The sequence below is a fragment of the Podarcis vaucheri genome (assembly GCF_965113315.1).
Source record: "Podarcis vaucheri genome assembly, chromosome: 8".
NCBI classification, from domain to species: Eukaryota; Metazoa; Chordata; class Lepidosauria; order Squamata; family Lacertidae; genus Podarcis; species Podarcis vaucheri.
Genome location: NC_138766.1, coordinates 30,266,147 through 30,277,168, shown reverse-complemented (window position 1 = coordinate 30,277,168; position 11,022 = coordinate 30,266,147). Strand labels below are relative to the sequence as shown.

The 11,022-nt window shown below is 41.5% G+C and overlaps 1 protein-coding gene across 1 annotated transcript; it reads left to right on the top strand.

Annotated features, from left to right (window-relative positions):
• The first annotated feature begins 2,944 nt into the window (after positions 1 to 2,944).
• On the top strand, positions 2,945 to 8,400 carry EEF1E1 (eukaryotic translation elongation factor 1 epsilon 1). Its single transcript, XM_082234699.1, has 4 exons — positions 2,945 to 3,105; positions 5,282 to 5,482; positions 6,997 to 7,092; positions 7,783 to 8,400. The coding sequence occupies exons 1-4, from the start codon at positions 2,992 to 2,994 to the stop codon at positions 7,918 to 7,920; spliced, it is 549 nt and encodes a 182-aa protein (XP_082090825.1). The 5' UTR covers positions 2,945 to 2,991; the 3' UTR covers positions 7,921 to 8,400.
• Positions 8,401 to 11,022: the final 2,622 nt, after the last annotated feature.

Sequence of the window (11,022 nt, the reverse complement as noted above, 5' to 3'; positions counted from 1 at the left end):
ACAGATCCTACAGTGACATCCATAAAGCTGTCAGGCTTTCTCCGAAGGACAGTCATATCCGCTTCATGTTTCATGCGCCAAATTAATTGTTTCTGACGTTTAATTTATAACCTAAGGTACTTTCAAGTTAAAACTTGACTATGATAACAGTGGATTAGAGTTGCGCTCTGTTTGACAGAATAGATATTTCAAGTTCTTTCCACTGAGACTGAGGGTCCTGACATGGGTGTGTGTTGCACGCGCATGAACCCATATAGCAAGCATGCTCACAGAACACGGATCCCTCTAAGCAAAGTGGAACTGCACCATCGCCCTCCCTCTCCGAGGCATGTTGCCATCGCCATGCTTTAATCATGAAGCTCCATCTACTGGAACAAAGGGGAAATGCACACCATAAAAAGCTCAGGTGCATGCCTGCATTGTTTTGCAGTCCAAAGAGAGCATGCTTTTAACATGAATAGGTGGAAATCCAAGAAATAAGTCGTCTACATTGCAATATACATCATGCTGAGCAAAATGTCAAATGCACTATTTACTGGGGGACTGCATGATACTGACATGACAAGCAGGATTATTCACAAACGATAGCTACATGGCAGTCAGTGGAGAATTTGACGATGACTTCAGGAGCACTGGCATTTAGATACAGATAGATATAGACAGAGATAGAGATAGAGATAGAGATAGAGATAGATGATATATAGATATAGATATAGATGATATAGAGATAGAGATCGATATAGATGAGATAGGTATCGATATAGATATTTCCACTTATAAAGATTTCCTATCTAAGCAGCAAAAAAAAAAGTCCCTAGAAATATTAGGTGTATTTAAATGACTAATCAGGTCTGTTAGATGCTAAGCTCCAGATATTTTTGAAATTCAAAAGAAAGATCTGCTACACAATATATAATCATGTTTTGATGGTGGCAGAATAGCAGGAAATTGTGCTGGACTGCAATGTTCTTTTGGCATTTGGTACCAGAATATGGGGTCATGGGGCATTCATGTAAAAACTCACATTATCAGTCAAGGCTGCAAAAGAATTTGGTTAAACTGGATTGCACATGGTTTCTGTGTACTTCAATGATGATGATGATGATAAATGATGATAATAATAATAATAATTTATTCCCCATGAGGTTCTAGGGTGTATTACAGTGTAAAAATAGTGTTAAAATCAGCTAAAATAATTTATATTAACAAACCTACAATATAACCAATAGCTCATCATGTCTTTTTGGAAGACAAATTGGGATTGTTGCATCTGAACAGGGTCAGCACTCACTCCTTGACCTAGGTGGAATCTACACACATATAAAAAATGCTGTGAAAATATGCTTTATTAAAAAAACATTTTGAAAAATAAATTGAATTTTGCATAGTTCACTGTCGCCATCTAGTTTCACATTTGTGTATTGCATTTTACAACACATTTAAAACATTTTATTTGCAGCTGTGTAGCTGAGTCCCTAGTTCACATCATCACAGTAAACCCTAGCCCAAGTGAGAGCAGCAAGCCACAATCACTGGCCTAGTGTTACATCTGAACCAGGGATCATGGTTTGTTTTGCTCAAGCAAACCCCAATTGATATTGAGCAATTGAACAATGAATAAACCTTGGCTTCACATTGTAGTCTGTTTGGATCAAAAAGGACATTTCCAAGGGAAAAGCATAGGCGTAGTTGGTATTTATGTTAGGAGGGCAGGATTTATGTTGGGTGGGGGGGGCAGAACTGAACTATTTGTGAGGCGATTGGTCAGTTGGTATTTTTTCTTTTTACTTACTTGGTGGGGGGGCAGCTGCCTCCCTGGCTACACCCATGGTCCAGAGGGTATGCAAATTTAATAAAACAGAACAAACCACTCCGTGATCCTCGGATGGAGGTACAGAAATTTAACAAGCAAACAAACAATGAACAGTATATAAGTTGAAGAATCATTAATACACATGTGGTGGCTATGCAAACTTGCAAAGAAATTTTGGGAAATGGTTTACAAGGAATTTTTAAAAATGAAGTTGAGATTCACCTTCCGTAAGATGCTAGAAGCCTTCCTATTAGCAAAAATAGGGGAAGATTCCAAAGAAAGTTGAAAATCTCTTCCTTTATGCAACAGCGGCCACAAAGAGTAGCCTATACAAAGTATTGGAAGGAGGCAACTCTGACCAAAGAACAATGAATCTGAAGAAGTGTGCATGCACACGAAAGATCATACCAAGAACTAACTTAGTTGGTCTTTAAGGTGCTACTGGAAGGATTTTTTTTACAAAGAACAATGGTTGCATAAACTAATAGAATTTGCAGAACTGGTAAGCTTAACGGCCAAAATAATAAATTGGGCAAAAAATAAGGAGCGGGAGAGTATTTAAGAAGAGACGGTATCATGATTCATTTCCAGGCGGGATGAACTTGACTACTTACTAGCAGTGGACAAGACAAATGAATAGAGAGGAAGGGGTGGAAATTTATTTGGGGATGCAGCGATCCAAAGAATATGAAACAGAATGTCAGTGAAAGAGAAGATTGGGACAGTCACTGACTGGGCACGTAAATCCATGCCTATAAATGTGTGCAACTTTAAAAACGAAAACAAGCGAGCAATCTTCTGAGGACGAGGAGGAGAAAGGTCTTAGGGCATAATCCAGTCCCTTCGTGCATCTCCTTCCATTGCAGGAGACCTGGCAGCCTCTCGCTGGAGAGTTGCAGGCTGCGTTTGCTGCCCCGGCACACGCGACTGCGATGGATCCTGCTTGGAACCCTTGCAGGCTGGGCTATCAAGGGGCGCGCGCGTGCCCTCTCGCGCATGCGCGCCAACGCGCCCGCCACCTTGCCCACGTCAGTCCTTCCCAGGCGTCTTCTCCGATTCGGCCGGGAAGGGAGACACGCCTCGCGAGGGGCGGGACTAAACAAGCCTCCACCAATCGCAGGCGCAGGCCGCTCGGCTGAGAGCGCCCCGCCCCCTTCTTCTTCCCTTTCGCCGAAAAGATGGCGGCGGCCGCCGTGGTGGGGCCTGGCCCGGCCGCCGAGGAGCTGAGCCTGCTGGAGAAGTCCCTGGGCTTGAAGAAGGGGAACAAGTACAGCGGGCAAGGAGAGCGGAAGGTGAAGAGGGACTGGGGGTGCCGGGGAGGGAAAAGGGGGCTGGCGGTTAATGGAGGGAGGGAGGAGGAGCTGGCTGCCTTCGCCAGGCAGACCGACCGAGGCGCGTTTGAATGGAGATTCTCCTCAGAATTGGCTTGGAAGGGGGATCCCCAAAGCTCATCTAGTCCAGCCCCCTCTGACAGATGGTACAATGAACTGGGCCGGTGCCAGGATGTTTTGCAGCTCTCTAGGCAAAGCTAACTGCTTGCACAAAATAATAATAATTGCTAACTTCGCAGGTGTCTCGTGGGGGGGACGACCCGAAAAGTATAACGCTTGAAACCGCTAAATTAGCAAGAATAAATAACCCGACGATATATACACACACACACACACACACACCTCCTGGCTCTTTAAATCTTATTGACTTCCTCCCCCCCCCCCCCGCTCATGGCTTTCAAAATTAACCTTTACTGTATATATCATTGCAATTTGCACGTTTTCCAATTCTAATTACACTCATTACAAAATGGCTCAAATTTTAAATAAATATAGAAAGGTAGAAAATTTCTCATTACAAGGCTTCAGGCAATCCTGCTGATGATGTTAATTGCTTACAATAATCTTTCAGATATCGTATAAATTTACTCCAGTCCTTTTGGGAATACTTGATCATGCTGATTTCGGATTTTTCCTGCCAGCTTTGCCTGTTCTGCAAAGTTAACCCGACAATATTTGATTGCCTTTCTCAAATGCGAAAGAAAACGCTAAGGCACACAAATCCTTTTGAATAATCTGTGAGCCTCTAAGGTCCCTCTGGGGGCTGCGCCCTAGCTAGTCTCATGATAACACAGGCGCTGTTTATTAGCAGTTTATTTTGGGGCTGTGATTTGCACTCACCCCACTGAGCATGATGGGACTTGCTTTCTGCCCGGACGTGCACGAGGTTGCGTTGGAAATGTTGTCAGAGGCTCTGCCCGCTCTCCCGTTGCCATTCATTTTAAATAAAAACTAATCTACACGATCTTAAATCTATGCATGAGCACCAATGGATGACTTCTCATGCACCTTACTCTTAACTGCTTCCTTCTCTTCACTGGGGCATAAAAAAACAACAACATATGTTTCTGTTGTATGGCTAGGCCTTAAGAAAACGTCTCAGCTTCTGATGTTACAACTTTGGAAATGAAACATTGGTTTTGGGCTGTGTCTGTGGATTGATTCTCTCCAGGTTGGCTTCTTTGGAAAAGGGAGTGAACGGGTGTGGGTTATTGATACACATTCATCAGAACTGAGTACTGCAGTTAACAATTCCATTGAAGGGTGTGTGTTTTAAATGTCAGAACACTCTTCTTATAATGGATAAAATGTGGTCTTTTGTGAACCCTTCTCCAAAATATGTTAGGTTGTTTTTAATAGATTATTTCAAACTTTCATGTGCATACTGAAATGGTTTTTTCTGGGCAACCCTTAACCATGTGGTGGTGCTGGATGTATATGAACTTGAACATGGTTCTTGCTGATAACCCATGGATGCTCCTAAAACTGTAATAAGTAACAATAATAATTTTATTATTTATACACTGCCCATCTGGCTGGGTTTCCCCAACCACTCTGGGTGGCTCCCAACAATATTAAAAACATGATAAAACATCGAACATTAAAAACTTCCCTAAACAGGGCTGCCTTCAGAAGTCTTCTAAAAGTCAGATACAGTAGTTGTTTATTTCCTTGACATCTGATGGGAGGGCGTTCCACAGGGCAGGTGCCACTACCAAGAAGGCTCTCTGCCTGGTTCCCTATTACTTATTTTGTAGGGAATCAATAGCTGAAATACTCCATATTGGACCCACTTGTATTTGAAATATTATGAAGCAAGGCTTTGGTTCCCCTTGGTGTTATTTCTCTGTTCAGTTTTTCAGCTTTCTTTGTGTGGGTGTGTTCTGCTCAAAATCATAAAAACAAAAACCATGTGTAGAGCCTTATAAAACTGCATTTCTTCCTGTAATCACTTGAGTCTAGTCTTAATTCATTTATTTTTAAATGGGATTAATTTCCAAGGAATTTAGTTGGATTTTTATTTCACACAAGGTAGCTTTTCTTTTATAAAATGGAGTTTGACAAGATGCCTTGCAGCAGAAGTTCAGATATTGTTCTACATCTGAATAACTGAATTGGCTTGAATTCCTTCTCTTAGACTCCTGTACTACAGATGAACAATGGCCCCAGTCTGACAGGACTGACAACTATAGCCATCCATCTAGTCAAACAAGCAAAGAAGGAACAGCTGCTTGGGAGCACCACAGAAGAGAAAGCAATAGTTCAGCAGTGGTTAGAATACAGAGTAACGCAAGTAGATAAACAGTCCAGTAAAGAAGATATTCGACTAATTTTGAAGGTAAGAGTAACAATTTCTCACACTGAAAGTTTGGATCTCAAGGTAGCATAATTGCTGGGCTGTTTCCAATTAAGTTTTACTCAGAGTAGACCCACTGAAATTAGCAGTGTGCTTTTTTTTTGCAATATTAACTGAATTTAACAAGTGGCAGTTCATATATAATCTCTCTTAAGGTATTCATGGTAGTTGACTATCCCATTGAAATCAATGGGATTTAAATGTGCATAGCTTCGGCTGCACAATGCTCTGTGCTTAGTACCAAATTTTCAGTCTGATTTTACAGTTGTTCTAATTCTTAGTTATTGGATTGTGTGACTTTCCTCTTGAAAAGAGCTGTCATTCCCTGGTAACCAGTGGAACCAGGAGACAGACCAACAATAGGTAGGGCCAGAGTCAATAGCAGCTGGAGCCAACTAGTTCTGGTTGTGTCCCCATCCTCCTCTTTGCTGAATTCTGCAAAGGTAGCACTGAGACGAGAAGGAAGCTGACAGCCAAGGCCACCACCTGAACTCATTGTAAAGAAGGAAGGAGGCAGGTGGGGACTGGTGGAGAGCAGTCTGAACTTGTTGAGGCAGTGCCCCATTAGCCCTTATGGGTCATCCTCCACTACTTTTCTTCTATCCTTAGTTCACAGCAACTACCGTATTTTTCATCCTATGGGACACACTTTTTCCCCTCCAAAAATGAAGGGGAAATGTGTGTGCGTCCTATGGGGCGAATGCAGGCTTTCGCTGAAGCCTGGAGAGCAAGAGGGGTCGGTGCGCACCGACCCCTCTTGTTCTCCAGGCTTTAGGAAGCTATCCGCAAGCCCGGTGGGAGTTCCCGCAGGCTCGCAAGGCTTGTGGGCAGCAGCCTGAAGAATGGGGCGCGCTGCACAGCGCGCCCCGGGCTTCGGTTCCCCGACCTGTTTTGGAGGCTGGCGGTGGGGAGAAGCATGCTTCTCCCCACCGCCAGCCCCACAAGCTTGGGGGACAGCGGGGAGGCGGAACGCCGCCTTCCTGCTGTCCCCCGACCTGGTCTGAAGGCTGGCGGCAGAGAGAAGCGCACTTCTCCCCGCTGCCAGCTGCACAAGCTCCGGGGACAGCGGGGAGGCGCAGCGTGCCTTCCCGCTGTCCCCCAACCTGGTCTGAAGAGAGACATTTCCTGGGGGGGAAATAATTTTTTTTTCTTTACCCCCCCAAAAAAAACAACAACAACTATGTGCGTCCTATGGGGCGAAAAATTCGGTATTCTGAGTAAGGATACATTATTCCTATATATTATAAGGAACTGTTGGGAGAGGAATGGAACAGCAATTTTCACTCTGTATTTTCAGTCCCAATCTGCTTTAGCACCCTGAGTCAGCACTGGGCAGAGTGGAAGAACTGGTTGAGGAATTGGGAGGCTTGCCCAGACTGCATATTCAATTACATTATGCATACATATAAGCCTATCAGTCGTGGTGACAGTATGTGGAAGAGTGTATTTTAAGTATTTCTTTTTTTCTGAAGTGCATTCATTTTGTTTCTTTCTAGGACCTGAATTCATACCTTGAAGACAAAGTCTATATTACAGGACACAATTTTACTTTAGCAGATATTTTGCTGTACTATGGACTGCACCACATCATAGTGAGTACAAGCTTGTTACAGCTTTGGTTGGGAGATGCCTTTCTCTTTTCAAAATTTGATTTCCGTTCCTCTGTCAATAGTAACTTCAGAAGAAAAGGGTCATAACGTTTCAAGGGTTTTTCCATTATGTTAGTGTAGAATAGAAAAACGTTTGGTGTTTTCCAGACTGTATTTCCATAATATCAAGGTTATCTGTATCTTATACATCTGGAGCATGAAAGCACGAATTGGGGTTCTTCCCTCCATCTCTAATACTTCAGGGTGGAATGGGGGCAAAGGACCAGTCCAAAGTCATCCATCTGGAAGTTTGCTTCCGCCCCCCTTAACCTTTGAAAATGCTGTTTCCATATTTTGCAGCTATTACATCAGCAAATAGAACAATAAGCACAGAATAAATTGTATTATTTGAATATTGGGGGTGGCAAAGTTAACGTAAGTAACATATCTTGGGTTAGGCCAAGTTTATGTAATAGCAGAACAGATGAAACCTCATGGTTTTTTTGTTGTTGCATAGGACAGAGGATTGGATCATGATGGTAAACTAGTGAAGAATCTTATTTAGTATGAAATCAAATGAATGAGCCATACTTCCACAATTCAAATTTTGAGACCTGATTTAACAGGTTAATGGACACTATATATTGCTGTTAATCATAATATGTGAAACTTACTTTTTCTTCCATTATTTAGGCCGACCTTACAGTGCAGGAGAAGGAGAAATACCTTAACGTCTCTCGTTGGTTTAATCATATTCAGCATTATCCAGGTATCCGGCAACATCTGTCTAGCATAGTCTTCATCAAGAACAGACTCTATAATACACATTAAGTGCTGTGTTAGGATTTCCTAGGAAGTGAAAAACGTCCTTTAGAATGACTAATGTGCAAGCCTTGGTTTCTGCTATTTCCATATGTGAAGCTGAACAGTTGGTGCCTAAGGTAATAAAGTTGCATTGAGTAGCTGTCTAGAAATACGGACTTCATTAACACAGTTGTTTTGGCAAATTTCAACAAGTGAAATGTGAATCAAGCTCCTTAAAGTAGAACATTTATTTTAACCATACAGATACATAGGAACTTAGCTTTTATCATATGGAAAAGTATAGAACTTTTACTGCAATATGTCAGCTGTGCTATTGGTTTGAATTGTATCATGCATAGTACTCCCTTGTATTTTTCTCCTATGAATGTTTACACTTGTTTTGTAAAAAGTTAACTATGAAAAAATATATTGTGCCAATAATTTTGAAGCAGAAGCCAAATGTATTGGTAGCAAATCATATTTATGTGATAAATTATTTTAAAAGCCCTTGTTTTTATTATTTATTTCTAAGGGTTGGGGAAGATAGAAATTGATACAAAATATTAAAGTATCAAGGGTGAATGGAATAAGGAACTAATCTTTTAAAAAGAAAACTCATACTATCTTAGTTCCACAGAAACTTCTTCATTATATTTTCTGCTATTTTCAGGCTCCTGCCTTTTGCGCCTTATTATTTTCAGGCAGCAACTTATGCCCAGTGCAAACAAATGTCGGTGGTCCTCTCTCTAGTTTAGGCACATTCCATGTTCAGTAAGAGGAGCTGGTGTTTACATATTACAGAATATTTAGGAATTGTTGACCTGCAGAATGGTTTGCAGGCATTTGTTAATAAACACATCTCTGTTGGTAACCTGACTGGTACCGGAATAGGAAGGTACCCAGAAACTCCATGTGCATCATTCCTGACCTCCTCAAGAAGGGTAATATACACAGTGGGTTGCATTGAACTGCTTGAATGGAACAGACTTTATCTCCTGCCATTCTAACAGGTGGAGGCCAACTGTATCATTTTGCAGAAGCTGCTACATACATAGTGTCCATCATTATATAGTAGATAGCGTGAGACCCACCACTTTATCCCTTTCTTAGCTGCTATTATTGTTTTATTTAGAAGCATTGCATTGGCCGGCCCCATTTTAAGTAACAACAAATATTCTGCTTTGCTTTTATGAGAGAGCACCCCCCCCCCATAGTTGGATAGAATGAAGAGCATTAACCTAACCTGGGGCTTTAAATCACTGTTCACGTTTGATGAGAAATGTATTTATTTATTCCTCCTTAATGTTATCCTTGCTACGCACACTGGGATGAAATGATTTTCAATCCATTGTCAGGTGATGTCCCACACCTGTAATTTCCCACACCTTGTAATGGGTTCAGACATGTGGCAATCTGTCTTGGTTCCGTCTGGTATGAAACGCTTTGTTTTAAAGTGGCAGAAGAATAAGAATCTTCCTATGCACAGCAAGGGATATGGCAGTGCCATGGAAAAGTACGAAATTCAAAGAGTGATCTCGAGGTGTCCTATGAAAGTACCATTTATATATTTACATACTGTTGGGTAAATCACTGCCTTTCAGCCTAACCTAACTCTCAGAGTTCTGGAGATTAAATGAGGGAGAGAACTATGTGCACCATCTTGAGCTCCTTGGGGGAAAAGGTGGGGGGGAGGAAATATAATAAACTTAAATATGCATTTATAGCCATGCAGTCTCAAAACAGGTTAGCTACTATTACCATTAGTAAGATAATACAATTTCTTTGATTTAAGCAGTACGGATACAACTTTGCCCTAGACCATCACTCATAAGAGTTAAGTCGTCAGAAAACAAAAGATTGGGAAGAAAAGTTTTAAAAGGTTTTTGCCTGCAGGTAGGACAGCTGCTATCTCTTATCTTTTCTAGTGATAGTTTCCATTAAATTTATAGGGATCTATTATCCTGCTTTAAACCGTCCTTACTCTGGACTGGCCATATTTCACTTTTTATCTTTTTTTTTGTCATAGAATTAAATACATATTCAATCCTATCTCATTTTCATTTTTAAAAATAAAAGAAAAACTCCCCTGTTTCTATGGACTTTTAACCATCAATCTAAAACTTGTAGAAATGTGGCAGTTTAATAGATTGGTGGCTTTTTAACTTTTGCCCTTTGGAGAGCAATATTTCTTCTCGGCATCCATAATTAGACAAGCCTGCTGTTCTCCATTATCAGAACACTCCGTTTCATATATCCTCCCTACACTTTAAACACTTTTCTGTGCATTAGGAACCATAGTGCTATACTTCTGATGTAGCGAAATGAAATTATGTCCTTTCACTTTCAAATAAATTGGGTCAAATCTTTTATCACAAAGTATAAGAAAGTACCCCTGTTGTATGCTTTTTGAATATACAGATTCTTGCACGCACTCTCACGTACACTACCTTCGCATTCTAGCACTCCATGTCATGTGTGGTGGATTTATATCATTAGCTATAGCCCCCAAGCTTCAGAGTAATGTAGAAAGAAGTTAAAAGATTGGAGAGGGAGCTTGATTTTGTAGTGATTGCTTGTTACCGCTTTGCCTAGTGTTTCTGCAGGCGTAACTTTTATTTCCTGTATGGGTAGTGACTGCAGTCATTTCAGCTGCTGCTGAAGAGAGCCTGGCTCATCCTTCACTCCCCATAAAAAAGGGGGAGGTTGGTAATTTTTTATTGTGGTTGCATCTTAAGGATTCCCCCTTTTCCATTCCTGTGTTACCTTGGCCCCCTTTAGGAAGATATGGAGCCATTAAACTTTCCATTTTATTGGATGAACTAAATCTCTTTCAGCTTTTTCCAGTCTCATGATCTAACGTGACAGCTCGTCGGTGATGTCTATTCCACTTCAAAGAGGCAGGTAGCCTAGGGCCAGCCAGCTGTATTGTGGATTCCGTGGATTTGGCTTGCTGTTCCTGCTGGGTGTCATCTGTCTTCTTAGTCTTGCAGTGGATAATTTTTGTGCTCCCCCTAACCTCATCTGCCTGAGCAGTTCCTGCCTGGCAGGCCTGTCTGTCCAAGTTGAGCATCAAATATGGTAACCGTATGACTAATCTGACAAGGCAACTACTCCAAAGAGTGCAGCCCC